Source organism: Xenopus tropicalis, chromosome 2, assembly GCF_000004195.4.
Source record: "Xenopus tropicalis strain Nigerian chromosome 2, UCB_Xtro_10.0, whole genome shotgun sequence".
NCBI lineage: Eukaryota > Metazoa > Chordata > Amphibia > Anura > Pipidae > Xenopus > Xenopus tropicalis.
Window position 1 is genome coordinate 18,577,093 of NC_030678.2, and position 17,444 is coordinate 18,594,536.

Sequence of the window (17,444 nt, forward strand, 5' to 3'; positions counted from 1 at the left end):
GGCCGGGTTGGAGCTGCAGAGTGCCATTGAGTCCTATGGGAGACTTTCCTTGGGCCGGGTTGGAGCTGCAGAGTGCCATTGAGCCCTATGGGAGACTTTCCTTGGGCCGGGTTGGAGCTGCAGAGTGCCATTGAGCCCTATGGGAGACTTTCCTTGGGCCGGGTTGGAGCTGCAGAGTGCCATTGAGTCCTATGGGAGACTTTCCTTGGGCCGGGTTGGAGCTGCAGAGTGTCATTGAGCCCTATGGGAGACTTTCCTTGGGCCAGGTTGGACCTGCAGAGTGCCATTGAGCCCTATGGGAGGCTTTCCTTGGGCCGGGTTGGAGCTGCAGAGTGCCATTGAGCCCTATGGGAGACTTTCCTTGGGCCGGGTTGGAGCTGCAGAGTGCCATTGAGCCCTATGGGAGACTTTCCTTGGGCCGGGTTGGAGCTGCAGAGTGCCATTGAGCCCTATGGGAGGCTTTCCTTGGGCCGGGTTGGAGCTGCAGAGTGCCATTGAGTCCTATGGGAGGCTTTCCTTGGGCCGGGTTGGAGCTGCAGAGTGCCATTGAGCCCTATGGGAGACTTTCCTTGGGCCGGGTTGGAGCTGCAGAGTGCCATTGAGCCCTATGGGAGGCTTTCCTTGGGCCAGGTTGGAGCTGCAGAGTGCCATTGAGCCCTATGGGAGACTTTCCTTGGGCCGGGTTGGAGCTGCAGAGTGCCATTGAGCCCTATGGGAGGCTTTCCTTGGGCCGGGTTGGAGCTGCAGAGTGCCATTGAGCCCTATGGGAGGCTTTCCTTGGGCCAGGTTGGAGCTGCAGAGTGCCATTGAGCCCTATGGGAGGCTTTCCTTGGGCCGGGTTGGAGCTGCAGAGTGCCATTGAGCCCTATGGGAGACTTTCCTTGGGCCAGGTTGGAGCTGCAGAGTGCCATTGAGCCCTATGGGAGACTTTCCTTGGGACAGGTTGGAGCTGCAGAGTGCCATTGAGCCCTATGGGAGACTTTCCTTGGGCCGTTTACGATTGTTTGGATACGAAAATTTTTTGACTATCGGATCGCACCACGATATTTCTGTACAACTACGATACGAAATTTTCATACTTTAAACACACATCATAAAAAATCGTATTTAATATGATTTTTTTGAAACGTGCTTTTTAAGGTACAAAATTGTGACCAACTGCATGTAAGTATTTCAGTGATCCTATGACTAGTTTCAGTTTCCCCTATACTATAGATATTAAAATGGGGTCCCTAATTTAATTCCCCCTCTTTGTGCAATTGTATTATAACTGATTTAGCAGCAATGAACTTTAAGGTTTGACAATGGTGCAGGTAACTATGTTACCTGTTGTGTGCAGCCTGGTGGGTCATGTTTTGATATTATATAGAGTCAATCAGTAATCAATTAGCATCTTAAAAAAGAAAATTGTTTTTACATGATTCTGCTGCTCTGCTTCAGAGGGACACTGTAATCAAAATAAAAAGTGATTTCCTTCATGTGAAAACAAAGGGAGGATGTGCAGTGATGCTGACTCTTCCTGCGCCCTGTGGCACTTCCTGGCATGTTCACAGTATACCCTGTGCTGTGCCACATCAGTAGTGCTGGACAATATACTGTTCAAATCATCTCTCTTTTCATTTGCTTCTAAAGCTAACCATACACTTAAATATCTTCTTGTTTGGCAAGCCCAGCAAATGACTGGATCTTTGCTCAGTTTGGCTATCCATGCACTGGGCCAAATTGGGCTGACCTGATTGTGGGCCGTAGACCTACTGCCAAAGTGCAGCATCAAAACACTGATACAGTCCTTTTCTAACAAGCTATTCTAATCTGTACAATAGATATCTAATCACATGAAGTTTGTATGTTCTTCCCATGATGTTTGTGCAGGTCCCACAGTTAAAGCACTGAGCAACTGACAGCTGAAAATCATGTATTACTGTCACTGTAACAATTAAAAGATAATAATGGAAATAACTATTGTTTCTCCTGCTAAAGCCTCTTTGGACAGGTGGTATCTTCAAAGGGGTAGTTCACCTTTAAGTAAACTTTTAGTATGTGATAGAATGGCCAATTCTAAGCAACTTTTCAATTGGTCTTCATTATTTATTTTTTTTAAAGTTTTTGAACGCTTTGCATCTTTCAAATGGGGGTTGCTGACCCCAGCAGCCAGAAAACTATTGCTCTATGAGGCGACTTCTATTCATATACCAGCATCTCATGTATGTATGTATGTATAACTTTATTTATAAAGCGCTACTTATGTACGCAGCGCCGTACAGTAGAATACATTAATACAAACGGGGTATTAAGATAATACAGTAGATAAATACAAAGTATAACCATAAACACAAATAAATACAAGATACAGTTGCAATAAGTTAAAGGAACAGTAACACCAAAAAATGAAAGTGTTCTAAAGTAATTGAAATATAATGTACTGTTGCCCTGCACTGGTAAAACTGGGGTGTTTCCTTCAGGAACACTACTATAGTTTATATAAATAAGCTGCTGTGTAGCCATGGGGGCAGCCATTCAAGCAAGAAAAAAGGATAAAAGGCACAGGTTACATAGCAGATAACAGATAAGATACCATTGTATTCTACAGGGTTTATCTGTTAGCTGCTGTATAACCTGTGCCTTTTCTTCTTTTGAATGGCTGCTCCCATGTCTACACAGCAGGGTTTATATAAACTCTAGTAATGTTTCTGAAGCAAACACACAACTTTTACCAGTGCAGGGCAGCAGTACATTATAGTTTAATTTCTTTAAAATATATACATTTTTTGGTGTTACTGTTCCTTTAAGAGTCAAAGACACAAGAGAAATGCCCTGCCCGTAGAGCTTACAATCTCATTCAAACAATTCCCTGGTTGCTAAGGTAATTTGGACCCTAGCATCCAGATAGCTGCTGAAACTCCAAACTAAAGAGCTCCTGATCAAAAACTGAAATAGCTAAAAAAATACAAATAATAAAAGAACAGACCAATCACATATTGCCTTAGGACAGGGATCCCCAACCTTTCTTACTCATGAGCCACAGTCAAATGTAAAAAGACTTGGAGAGCAACACAAGCACCATAAAAGTTCATGGAGGTGCCAAATAAGGGCTAAGATTGGCTATTAGGAGCCTCTATGCACACTATCAGCTTACAGGGGGCTTTATTTGGTAGGAAATCTTGTTTTTATTCAACCAAAACTTGCCCGCAAGTCAGGAATTCAAAAATAACTCCCTGGTTTGGGGGCAATGAGAGCAACATCCAAGGGGTTGGGGAGCAACATGTTGCCCCCGAGCCACTGGTTGGGGATCACTGCCTTAGGACATTACTCTCTACATCATACTTAGGGGCACATTTACTAATCCATGAACGTCCGAAAAACGTCCGAATGCGTTTTTTTCGTAATGATCGGTATTTTGCGACTTTTTCGAGCGCTCAATACGAAAAAGTCGCGACAATTCGTAATGGCTATGAAAAAGTCGCGACAATTCGCGAAAGTCGTAATGGCTATGAAAAAGTCGCAACAATTCACGAAATTTGTAATGTCAATGAAAAAGTCGCGACAATTCACGAAATTTGTTATGGCTATGAAAAAGTCGTGACAATTCGCGCAAGTCGTAACGGCTATGAAAAAGTAGCAAAAAATACGAAAAAGTCGCAAAGTGTTCGTTTTCCAATCCAAATTTTTCCCATTCAGATTCGGATTCGTGGATTAGTAAATCAGCCCCTAAAAGTTAACTCAAAGGTGAACAACCCATTTAAATAAGCTTTACCCTTTATTTCCAACAGTAGGTATGTACCTTTATGTGCAACCCATACTAAAACTTCTTGCTGACTGGGCATTTCTACAGGTTGTAGTATATTCCAACATGTTGTGAAAGTCATTTTAAATGTTTTGTACTCACTTGTGGATCTCATAAAAGAAATAAGAAAAAAAAATAATCCTCATATTACAGCGCAACAGATTTTTTTTTGTTTTTGCTTAGGTCAAATAGTGGGGGTTGGTAACTGTGGGCTTAATCATTGGTATTCCTGTTTTTTAAGCAGGGTGCTCTACGCACTTCCTGTTAGAAGGCCGCAGTGTACTTTGGCACTGAACAAAAGGAAGTGAGTGCAAGATAACATGCTTCATTGTGCCTGCTAAAAAGCACATCCAACGTGATATCATTTCTGTACTGATTGCTAAGGCACAGTGGTGCTCCCAATGCCAGTTAGCCTATGAAATCTATAATATATAAATCCTTGACAGACAGCAGTTAGATGGCTCTTTAGCTTAGTTCCATACGATTAAGAAGCAACTCAGTAGGCTTCTTTACAAATTCAAGTTCAGAAAAATCCAGGGCTGCATTTATGCCCTAAGCACCAGCTCACACCTCCCCACGTACATCGGTCTGTCAGATGCACAACTTTTGATGTATCAGTAACCATGTATTGCATATCTGTTTTGCTTTTTGCATATTGCACTTAAATTTGTATTTAGGCCTAAATAATATGTGCATGGTTATCAGCCTTGGGAAATCCTTTAGACTGCCTCTCGTGCCATACAGGGCAGAGTACAACTGATACAAAACATTATGATCTACAAATCAATTACAAAATGTATAGGAGCTCTAGATGCCACAGATCTACTAGGGATGGCAAGTGTTGGCTGCTCCAGCCTGCATCTTGGTTTGCCACCTTTTTTTTGGAAAAAAAATACCAGTCTTCATACTGTATGTTTGTATCTTTCTTTCCTATTAATAACGTTTTTTACCAGCTAGACCAGTCATATTTCAGCAACCCTAACTGCACCTGGAGTGCTGATAGTTGCCTGTGTTGCTACATAATGTTACTTTGTAACAAAAAAATACTTTTAAAAAGTTACATTTGCAAGGCCGTTAGGGTCTCCTGGAGTAAATGTTTTATTGCAAATGTTTGTGCCTCCAACTGCCCCTTGCCAGGCTGTCAAACTTTCTAGAGTATGGGATCAGTAAATAAATACAAAGCACAATGACAAAATGTGAGCTATCATATAATTTATATGGGTGCCAGTACCCAGTATCTTCCACTGTATAATGTGCTTAGGATCCCAGCACCCACTGCCTCTCCCTATACGTGTGCCTGGGTTGTCAGCACCTACTGCCTCTCATTGTAAAATAACGGTGTAGTGCCCTCTGCCTTTCCCTGCATATGCTCACTTGGCTGAGATTTGCCAGCAGTGGTGTAATTAAGGTTGTCACCTCACCCCTTTAATAGCAGCCACACATCGAATCCACACCCTTCATGGCTACTTAGAAATTAGCATGGGGTGGCAACCCTAGGTATATCATTAGAAATAATTTTAGGCCTCCCCTAAATTTAAAAAAGCAGAGCAGTTATACCCTAAAGTTATACCCTTGATTTCTGGGTACAAAAGTTAATACACAGTGAGGCCAATCAATATCCTACCTTTAGACACTATTTTATTGAGTGACTTCAAACTTATTTTGGTGTGGTTTGGCCATGCCATGCAAACGCCCCCTAATCTTACCAACACTAAGGGGCAGATTTATCAAAGTCCGAATTTCGGATGTTTAGAAGTATGATTGGCCAAAATTTGATTAAATACGATAATTTCTGATTTTGTGTTAATTGTGTGAAAATTTGTATTGTGGTCGTACGAAAATATTGTGGTACGATCCGAATGATCATAAATGGCGCAAAAAACTTTCTGACTTTGAACCTGCATGATGTTGGAAGTCTCCCATAGGACTCAATGGCACTCTGCAGCTCCAACCTGGCCCAAGGAAAGTCTCCCATAGGACTCAATGGCACTCTGCAGCTCCAACCCGGCCCAAGGAAAGTCTCCCATAGGGCTCAATGGCACTCTGCAGCTTCAACCTGGCCCAAGGAAAGTCTCCCATAGGGCTCAATGGCACTCTGCAGCTCCAACCCGGCCCAAGGAAAGTCTCCCATAGGGCTCAATGGCACTCTGCAGCTCCAACCCGGCCCAAGGAAAGTCTCCCATAGGGCTCAATGGCACTCTGCAGCTCCAACCCGGCCCAAGGAAAGTCTCCCATAGGGCTCAATGGCACTCTGCAGCTCCAACCCGGCCCAAGGAAAGTCTCCCATAGGGCTCAATGGCACTCTGCAGCTCCAACCTGGCCCAAGGAAAGTCTCCCATAGGGCTCAATGGCACTCTGCAGCTCCAACCTGGCCCAAGGAAAGTCTCCCATAGGGCTCAATGGCACTCTGAAGCTCCAACCTGGCCCAAGGAAAGTCTCCCATAGGGCTCAATGGCACTCTGCAGCTCCAACCCGGCCCAAGGAAAGTCTCCCATAGGGCTCAATGGCACTCTGCAGCTCCAACCCGGCCCAAGGAAAGTCTCCCATAGGGCTCAATGGCACTCTGCAGCTCCAATCCGGCCCAAGGAAAGTCTCCCATAGGGCTCAATGGCACTCTGCAGCTCCAACCCGGCCCAAGGAAAGTCTCCCATAGGGCTCAATGGCACTCTGCAGCTCCAACCCGGCCCAAGGAAAGTCTCCCATAGGGCTCAATGGCACTCTGCAGCTCCAACCCGGCCCAAGGAAAGTCTCCCATAGGGCTCAATGGCACTCTGCAGCTCCAACCTGGCCCAAGGAAAGTCTCCCATAGGGCTCAATGGCACTCTGAAGCTCCAACCTGGCCCAAGGAAAGTCTCCCATAGGGCTCAATGGCACTCTGCAGCTCCAACCCGGCCCAAGGAAAGTCTCCCATAGGGCTCAATGGCACTCTGCAGCTCCAACCCGGCCCAAGGAAAGTCTCCCATAGGGCTCAATGGCACTCTGCAGCTCCAACCCGGCCCAAGGAAAGTCTCCCATAGGGCTCAATGGCACTCTGCAGCTCCAACCCGGCCCAAGGAAAGTCTCCCATAGGGCTCAATGGCACTCTGCAGCTCCAACCCGGCCCAAGGAAAGTCTCCCATAGGGCTCAATGGCACTCTGCAGCTCCAACCCGGCCCAAGGAAAGTCTCCCATAGGGCTCAATGGCACTCTGCAGCTCCAACCCGGCCCAAGGAAAGTCTCCCATAGGGCTCAATGGCACTCTGCAGCTCCAACCTGGCCCAAGGAAAGTCACAATACTGAAGCTTTAATGAATCCGAAACTTTCGTACTTGTTGCGACAAATAGGATTTTGTCGCACAAATTGTTGCAAAGTACGAAAAAGTTGCGCAAATTAACAAAAATATTGCAGAAAATATGCAAAAGTTGTAAACTTTAGAAAAAATACGATTTTTTTGTAATCGGACCTAGTGCTGGGCGGTATGACCAAAAATTTATATCACGGTATTTTTCAAAATTATATCGGTATCACGGTATTTGACGGTATTTTTTTTTCCCCATGCCCCCCCACCCCCCCATCCGCACGCAGCCCCCCACCCCACCCCAAACACCCCCCCATCCGCACGCACCCCCCCCACCCCCCCATCCGCACGCACCCCCCCCCACCCCAAACACCCCCCCATCCGCACACACACCCCCACCCCACCCCAAACACCCCCCCATCCGCACACCCCCCCACCCCACCCCAAACACCCCCCCATCCGCACACACACCCCCACCCCACCCCAAACACCCCCCCATCCCCTTCACATAAATATAACCCCCCACCCCATCCCACCCCCCCAAACACAACCCCATCCCCTTCACATAAGTATAACCCACCCACCCCCACCCCAAACACCCCCCCATCCCCTTCACATAAATAACACCCCCCCATCCCCTTCACATAAATAACACCCCCCCATCCCCTTCACATAAATAACACCCCCCCCATCCCCTTCACATAAAATATAATTACTTGCCAGGCACCCCCCGACAGCTCACATTGGTATCCGACTCTGAATGCGTCCTAGCGATGGCGCTTTTGTAGAGTGTGCGCGCTGACGTCGCGTGCGCGCTGACGTCACGTGCGCGCTGACGTCACGCGCGCGCTGACGTCACGCGCGCACCCGGAAGTATTCACGCACACCGGTATGGGGGTATGTAGAAAATTCATATCGGTTTCAAAAAAAAAACCGGTGATCGGTTTTTACCGGTATACCGCCCAGCACTAATCGGACCTGTCGTACTTTAATGAATGTACCCCTAGGTATATAATTAGAAATAATATTAGGCCTCCCCTAAATTTTAAAAAGTAGAACAGTTGCAGGGTCAAATCCCCTAGTAAAGTTATACCCTTGATTTCTGGGTACAAAAGTTAATGCACAGCGAGGCTTATTAATATCCTACCTTTAGACACAATTTTATTACGGAGACTTCTACCTTATTTTGGTGTGGTTTGGCCATGCCATACAAACGCCCCCTACTCTTACCAACACTACATTAGGGAGAGTTCATTCTAGGTTTCAGGGAGTTTGGTGGCATGGAAGGGTATTGAAGCCATACGACTATCCAAAATTGTGAGAGTTTACATGGGAGGATTATGGTTATCAGATCACTTTAAAACCCATAGCCACGTTTAGCAAAGCCAGGTAGAAAGGATGGCCCATCCCTAAATTTGCAAGCGATTTGGAACTTCATACTTTCGCCTCAACCAAAAACATGGCGGCTCTGAGCTTCAAGTGTATTCAACTTTGACAAGTATCAGTAAGCATGTCTAGCAAAGGAAATATGAGTATTTATTAGGTTCTCTCATTATATAAAAGCTCCACCTAAGCCTGGTCCTACCCCCCCTTTTCTATCTCTATTGATGGCACCCTCATCAACCCCGTCGATTCGGCGCGTTGTTTGGGGTGATCTTTGACTCCAGTCTCTCCTTTTCTAACCACATTAACACCACTGTCAAAACCTGTCACTTTTTCTTACGCAATATTGCCCAAATTCTTCCCTTTCTTTCTACTGCAACAGCTAAGCTGCTCATGCATGCTCTCATCCTGTCACGACTGGACTACTGCAACCTGCTATTAACCGGCCTCCCTAACTCCCATCTTTCCCCCCTACAGTCTATATTAAACACTGCTGCCAGAATTCTCCTCCTCTCATCCAGGAGAGTTCAGGCCCTTCCCCTGCTAAAGGCCTTATCGTGGCTTCCTTTTTAAAAGAATAGTTTACAAACTCCTTCTCCTAACCTTCAAAGCCCTCCATTCCTCTGCTCCTCACTACATCTCTTCCCTTGTGTCTCCTTATGTTCCTGGCCGACTCCTTCGTTCCTCGCAGAGCAATCGTTTGGTTGCACCCCCCACTACTACTGCGGTTTCCCGCCTTAAACCTTTCTGCCTTGCTGCCCCTTACATTGGGAATGCCCTCCCCGATTTCCTCCGGAGAGAATCCTCCCCCAGTCTTTTTAAAACTAAGGTTAAAGACTCCCTTTTGGAGCACTCGCCCAGCACCTGATCTGGGAACTGGCACTTATATTGTAATGTCACCCACTGTGACCTACAGCACTTATATTTGCCTATCTGTGTCTGTAAGTTACCCTCCCATATAGATTGTAAGCTCTACGGGGCAGGGACCTCCTTCCTCTTGTGTCCTCGACTCAACTTATTGCAGCTGTATTTATCTGTATTTATTGTTATACTGTGTATTTATCTATTATTATCTTATTAACACCCTGTTTGTATTAATCTATTCTACTGTACAGCGCTGCGTACATAAGTAGCGCTTTATAAATAAAGATATACATACATACATACAGGACTGTGACGGCCACATTATTTGTGGGTTCTCAGAGCATTCCCTCAGCCAATCATTTCCTCAGCCAATCATTCCCTCAGTCAATCATTCCCTCAGCCAACCCTGCCCTCACCCAACCATTCCCTCAGCCAATCATTCCCTCAGCCAATCATTCCCTCAGCCAACCCTGCCCTCACCCAGCCATTCCCTCAGCCAATCATTCCCTCAGCCAATCATTCCCTCAGCCAACCCTGCCCTCACCCAGCCATTCCCTCAGCCAATCATTCCCTCAGCCAACCCTGCCCTCACCCAATCCTGCCCTCAGCCAATCATTCCCTCAGCCAATCATTCCCTCAGCCAATCATTCCCTCACCCAGCCATTCCCTCAGCCAATCATTCCCTCAGCCAATCATTCCCTCAGCCAATCATTCCCTCACCCAGCCATTCCCTCAGCCAATCATTCCCTCTCACTAGGAGCCGCCGCTAGCAGACCACGTGTTCAGTCCCCTGATTGGAAGGCGGAGCCTCCGTGCCGCGTCCCATTGCGTCATCATTGTGAGCCTGACGGTGACAGGAGAGCAAGGTGACCGCTCTGTTATACCCGGAGAGAGGTGAGCAGCTTTGGGAGTCCTACCGGTAGCCTTACTAATGGAATGGTGCTAGAGGGAATGTAGGGGAACGGCAGCAAGGAATGCACGGGGTTACACAGGGGGTTGTTTCCCGCATTCCTTGGGGTTGGTCGGTGAGTCCCGTAGGCTGCTATTCCCTGCTATGGCCGGGCTGCTATTCCCTGCTATGGCCGGGCTGCTATTCCCTGCTATGGCCGGGCTGCTATTCCCTGCTATGGCCGGGCTGCTATTCCCTGCTATGGCCGGGCTGCTATTCCCTGCTATGGCCGGGCTGCAGTGAGTCTAGTTCCTATCATTCCTTCTTGCTCTCTGTGCGTATCCATCCGTATATATATTATTTATTAGCATATATAAGGGCGGTCTCGTATACCTTTGGGGTCCCTAATAAATAAATAGATTATATGGGCCAGTAACAGAGCTAGATAGCAACTATGCATCCATGGGCATTTACCCAGCAAGCAGGAATAAGGGGGTGTAGGGATTTAAAGCCACAGGGGCTATTAACCCGAAGGGTATATTTATATTAAAACTAAATATATATATCTTGGCTTGATAAAGGAGTTGGACGCTCTGAATTGGTGCCTTTTTTCTATTTTTAAGTAAAGTGTTTGGAGTGCAGAACATTTTGGGTGGATTTGTGTATGTGATTCTGTACCAACGGGTTTAGTCCATTGGCACCCACAGCAGTGCCACTTCTCTTTGGTAAATATATATATAATATACTCACACACATCCTCTCATGTACAACTCTTTAACTGAGTGGGTAAGCTACTGGCACAAATAGGGCAATTAGTTATGCTAGTCAGGTTGGGATATAGTCCCGTAAGTGGCAAGGTCAGCTAGTGCTCCAAGAGGTGGGGTGAGTGTGGTTTGGAAGAAGCGGAGGAAGAAATTCCATATGCAGGGTCTCGGGGAGTTCCAGAGGGAATGCGGGGTCTCGGGGAGTTCCAGAGGGAATGCAGGGTCTCGGGGAGTTCCAGAGGGAATGCGGGGTCTCGGGGAGTTCCAGAGGGAATGCAGGGTTTCGGGGAGTTCCAGAGGGAATGCGGGGTTTCGGGGAGTTCCAGAGGGAATGCAGGGATTCGAGGAGTTCCAGAGGGAATGCGGGGTCTCGGGGAGTTCCAGAGGGAATGCGGGGTCTCGGGGAGTTCCAGAGGGAATGCGGGGTCTCGGGGAGTTCCAGAGGGAATGCGGGGTCTCGGGGAGTTCCAGAGGGAATGCGGGGTCTCGGGGAGTTCCAGAGGGAATGCGGGGTCTCGGGGAGTTCCAGAGGGAATGCAGGGATTCAGGGAGTTCCAGAGGGAATGCAGGGATTCAGGGAGTTCCAGAGGGGAATGCAAGGTCTCGGGGAGTTCCAGAGGGAATGCAGGGATTCGGGGAGTTCCAGAGGGAATGCAGGGATTCGGGGAGTTCCAGAGGGAATGCAGGGATTCGGGGAGTTCCAGAGGGAATGCAGGGTCTCGGGGAGTTCCAGAGGGAATGCAGGGTCTCGGGGAGTTCCAGAGGGAATGCAGGGTCTCGGGGAGTTCCAGAGAGAATGCAGGGTCTCGGGGAGTTCCAGGGTTTCGGGGAGTTCCAGAGGGATTGCGGGGTCTCGGGGAGTTCCAGATGAAATGCAGGGTTTTGGGGAGTTCCAGGGTTTCGGGGAGTTCCAGAGGGAATGCAGGGTCTCGGGGAGTTCCAGAGGGAATGCAGGGTCTCGGGGAGTTCCAGAGGGAATGCAGGGTTTTGGGGAGTTCCAGAGGGAAGGAACAGCAAGAGAGAGAAGGTGGGAGATGGCAGTGCGCGTGGGTCCTGTGGAAAGACAGATTGACAGAGGAGAAGATCAGAGATGCATGAAGAGATGTAGTGATGTGCAGAGAAATGAAGGGCTCTGAAGGTCACTTGAAGGATTTTGTAAGTGACCCTTTGCCTAACAGGGAGGCATGATAACCATTTAAAAAGGTTTGGGGGGGGGGGTCAGGTGGGGGAGCAGGTACTTTCTTAGGTGAGAGCAGGAGGATTCTGGTAGTGGGCTTTAAAGGAGAAGAAAAGGTTCAATGCCAAATGTAAGGCACCCCCATGATACCCCTGGTCTGGGGTCCTTCTGTGCAAGCGATCATCTCCCTACTTCATTCTTTGTGCCCTGTGCAAATGCGCAGTAGAATGAGTAGCTGATTTTGAACAAACAAAGCCAGCTTTTTTACTCTACCGCGTAAGCACTGGCACTCCCTCATTATGCACATGTGAGGGTTACAATATGGCTGCCTGTACCCAGAGCCCTCTGCTGCTGCATGCAGGGGCTGTTGTTTCCCTCAACCAGAGACCCTGTATATCCTACCAGATTAAGTTTTGTGTTTCTTTCCTCCAGGCCCTGCAGCTCCTACTATTCCCTTAGGAGAGTGGCACACAGGGAGCTTAGTCAGCTGTGGTTAAACCTTGGCTGCTGCAGAAGACTAATCTCCCCAAAATGCCTTCCCACCGGCATTAAAGTAAATTGCTGTGGGAAGTCATACGTGGAGCTTCCATTTCTGAAGTTTCCAGTGCAGTTCATTCTTGATCTGTGAAGGGGGTGCAATTTTTGAGTATTTTATACCCTTCTACAGGGCAAGAAACACTACTAATTGCGCTGCCCTCTTAACTCTACCTTAAAGACAACAGCATGTCTGTTTGGTACCTTAAATATGGCCTCACATGGGTTGATTTATGTAATATCTATTTTAATTGTAATTTAAGGGGCATTCTTAACTATGAGCCAGAAAGCTGCTTCTTAGGAATAACACAGATCCCAAGAATTAATGTAGTTATGTACTCCTGCAAGTCAGCTTTGACATTTAGGGAACAATGTGGACAGAACTGTTGTTTGGTTTCTTTGATACTCGTAGAACTATGGCTGATACTCCATATGTTCCTACAGGTCTAACGTTGTTAGGGGCTAAGGGTTCTCTGAACAAATATCGGACTTAAACCAAAAAAAAATCTGGTTTCTGGGTTTAACTCCAACCTGAGTCTATCTGCAAGGAGTGTATATGTTCTCCCTGTGTCTGCATGGGTTTCCTCTGGGTACTCCAAGTACATACAGGCAGGTGAACTGGCTCTGATGAATGTGACCTAGTGTGTCATTGGATTATTAAGCTACACTGGGGCAGGGACTGTTGTATAACATCTATGTAAAGCATTGCGTAAGCATGTCAGTGGTATATAAATAAAGCATAATAGATACATTATATAAAAAAATTATTTATATTAAAAAAAAAAAAAGCATGAATGAAATTTCGATCGTATGATTTCTTCTTACAGGTTAACCCCCACGTCACATCATGATTCTTCAAAGGCTCTTCCGATTCTCATCTGTTTTCCGCACTTCAGTCTCTGTTCATTTGCGGAGGAACATTGGACTGACAGCCATCGCATTTAATAAGGCGAAAGAGCTTGATCCAGTGCAGAGACTCTTTGTGGACAAAATCAGAGAGTACAACACAAAGAGCCAGTAAGTTGCGACAAAAAACCATGCAAAGATTTCACGATTTCTTTGTGGACCCTTGCAACCAGATAGCTGTTGAGATTCCAAACTGAACAAAAAGGTAAATCATTCAAAAATTGCCATATTTCTATATGGCAGTTTTTGAATGATTTACCTTTTTGTTCAGTTTGGAATCTCAACAGCTATCTGGTTGCAAGGGTGCAGTTTTCCCCTCAATACCAGGTAGTGACAGAACAAATGAATGTAAACCTGGAATACTATAAGCTTATTCACTCTAATGTACAGTATTTACTGCATGTATGTACCTTGCAAAACTATTTAATAAAAATAACGCATTGAGCAAAAAAAAAAATACCAGGTAGTGGTTTGAAAAAAAAAATAATCGCCAAAATGAGTAGGAAATGATATAAAGTAACAATAAAATGGAACGATACCCATGGGCAGATTTGTATTTATCAAATGGTGAGCTTTAACTTTCACCAATTGATAAATACCCTTCTTAAAACCCCACAGGAATGAATAGAAAATGGGTGATTTTTTAATGTATTAAGCTCTAAACTCACATTTTGATAAATCTGCCCCTTATGTTTTAGCAAGAGGTAGTGTGGCTATCATGAGCCATACATTGTATGTGTAGGTATACATGAAAGGCAGCATGTTGCTAATCTGAAAGTTGTCCCTAACTGGCTTATTCATCTACTTTCAAAGGAAATCTGGTGGCCCCGTTGATGCTGGCCCCGAGTACCAGAAGGATTTAACTGAAGATGTCACCAAGCTTCAGAGGTTGTATGGAGGTGGAGACCTAGCCAAATTTCCCGAATTTAAGTTTGAAGGTAAATCCATCAGGAAAAGGCAGATTGGAAAAAAAACATACTCCTCACTGACAAGAGTGTGTGTAGGGACAAGAAGTGCCAGTAATGGCTATGGCCAGTTGTCCCTGTCATTTTAAATGCAGTTCCTAATCTGATTTCATTTACAGTCATTTATGGCTGTACTATACTACTGGTGATGGAATAACATTTTGCTGCTTTTTATGATTAAAGGGAAACTATGCCACCTTTTTCAACTTATTAACATGGCATGTACTGTATATACGTTTTGCCTGTTGTTGTATTTAAGAGAGATGTAGTTTAATATAGTTTATCCCTTGCAGTAAACAGGGAAAAATTGATAGTCCAGTTCCACTCTGAGCTGCATAAAACAGATCAGCGGGCATTTGAGAAACCCTCTGTGTAAACAAACCATTGCCTTCTCAAATCTGCAGCTTTTGTTAGACTTTGGGATAAGGGGCGGCTCGTTATACAATGGGCTTCTCAGTGGACTGGTCGTCTGTTTAATCATCTGGTATGAACTAAGCCAGAAGTGTCATTGTTATAATCTGCCTAATAAAATTACTATTACTGTTCTGTTATGCAGGGGATATAGGGTTCTTTGTATTCAACTGCCAAGCTTTTATATAGTTGCCTGTCCACTTAATGAACCGTTTTCTTTATTGATTTCATAATTCAAGTGTGTGTGACTCTATATTGCCTCTCGGAACCCTGCAGCAGCATCTTACTAGAGAATCCCCCTGCATTAGCTGTTCAGTTTAGGGTTCCTGCCCCAAACCAGGGGGTGCAGATGGGGTATATACGGGAAAGGTTATTTGTTAGCTTTCTGACCTTGTAGGGTTGCCATTGTTTTATTGCTGATCATTTAAAGGGGCATATACCCACCCTTATAACTTTAATAGGACTCATGCGTGACTGCCCCGCCACAAGTGCAGAAGCACTAAGGGAAGCAGAAGTGTTTGTGTTCATTCACATATAACTTGTAACAGGCACCAAAAATTCATCAAGGGAGAAAGGCAGGGTGCAAACTGCAACAAAATGCCGGATTACACCATATCTTGACACTTTGCACCATGCCTTCCGTGTCTTAGTTTAGCCCTAATGAGAAATTTATTTTATTTTTAGATTTTTTAATATTAGCAGTTTTACACTACAAATACGGAAACTAAAAGAAAAAATGTAAATTGCAAAATCACTCAGAACCACACCTTGAGCAATTTACACTTATGTCTGGATTATGTCTCCTTTAAATATAATATTTTTGTCAAAATGAAAGTAATCTGTAAAAACAGTAACGTTAATTTTGTAGTTCTTTTTTCTGTCTCTTTTTACTCACACATTGGCCCCATTATTCACTAAAAGTGGGACCTTTTCTTTTTTTCCTCCCCTTTCTTCTTCTTTCTTAAGGATATATGCTGTTCAATAAAAAAACTGATTTATTTTGACATTCACTCTGTAAAAGTTAAAATGCAAATAAAAATGATTGAAAAGAAAGTCATCTGTAATTTTGAAAATGAAATATAATACAACAGTAGCACCTACTAATCTTCATGTTTATATATATTTTTTTCAGAACCTAAATTTGAAGAGTCGACTAAATAAGCAGCCCGCCTGGACAGCACTTGGAACGTCTGTTGTTTCCGGGACTTGCGTCTACCCCAGTAGTAACTTAATAAACCGCTTTGGTGAATTTTCAGTATTTGTTGGATTCATATTTAAAAAAAAAAAAGATAATATTAATACATTAGTTCTTTGTTTTCACTCGTCTCACTCTGACACCATCCTACGAAATCTCCCGGGGGTTTTAGCCCTTATGCAGATCTTTGACCCTCTATAGTGGCAGGCAGGAATCTTTTATCCCCAGCTGGTATAACTAGCCTACATGGTATATTCAGGGAAAGATTTCTGGCCTATCCTAGGTTCCCGCTGAGATTATCTTTAGATACCACGGCATAGTGATTTGGGGGTTATATGCCAGTTTTGATTTATTCCTCATGACTCCATGGGATCAAGCTGTAATATCTATGGAACACCGATGCTCACAATTAGGTATAGAGTCTATATTTGTAACTAAATGGTGTATATACTAAGGTTCCATTGATCTTTCCCTACATTCATTATGAATTGCATTAATTGTTTTTGTTAAGTGCTCTGATATTTAGAGAACAAACCCCCCCCACAAAAAAGACTAAATTTGCACTACAACAACCGCCACCACATCTAATTGTATCTGTATGATGCCCAACTAGTTGGTACAACCTAAATTTACAAATGCTTCACCTATTATCTCAAAACATTTGAAGCCTGTACTTACATACTTTCGAATTATGTTTTATAAAACTGATGGTCCCAGGTCAAGTCAGGGGACAATTTAGGGGATACCTATTGGGGTCAGTACAGACATTAGATGCAGTCAAACTTCACAAGGCAGTATAATCTCCGAAACTGGTTTTGAAATGTATTTATTATATGTAAGTGAAGGCAATAGGCATTTCACAATAGGGGTGTTGCCTGGAAATCAGTCTATTCTGTACAGGTCTCTTTAGATCCAACTAGCCCAATGCTGGTAAAGATGCACTTCTGACTGTATGGTATGGGTTTAGGGGTGTATTTATTAACATTGGAGACAAACATCACCAGTGATGTTGCCTGTAGCAACCAATCAGCAATTAGATATGAACAGTTACCTACAAGTTAGAAAACCAAATTAAAAATCTGACTGGTTGCTATGGGCAACATCACCAGTGATGGGCCACTGTGGGCACAACTGCTGCTCTGCTTCTTTATATGCAGTCAGGAGCAGCAGGCTGTGGTTGCCATGGTACCATTGGGAATACTACATGTTTGTTTGCAGCAGTGCCCTTGAGGAAACATGGCTGCCCCCATTGGTGGATACACATGTCATTTTAGGTGACTGCACAGCTTTGGCTC

At 45.0% G+C, this 17,444-nt stretch overlaps 1 protein-coding gene across 1 annotated transcript; it reads left to right on the top strand.

The window, feature by feature from the left end:
• Positions 1–10,184: 10,184 nt before the first annotated feature.
• atp5pf (ATP synthase peripheral stalk subunit F6) lies at positions 10,185–16,209 on the top strand. Its single transcript, NM_001017042.2, is given in 4 exon segments — positions 10,185–10,202; positions 13,500–13,689; positions 14,392–14,516; positions 16,087–16,209. Coding segments are annotated over 3 exon segments (324 nt in total). The 5' UTR covers positions 10,185–10,202; positions 13,500–13,519; the 3' UTR covers positions 16,116–16,209.
• The last annotated feature ends 1,235 nt before the right edge of the window (positions 16,210–17,444 follow it).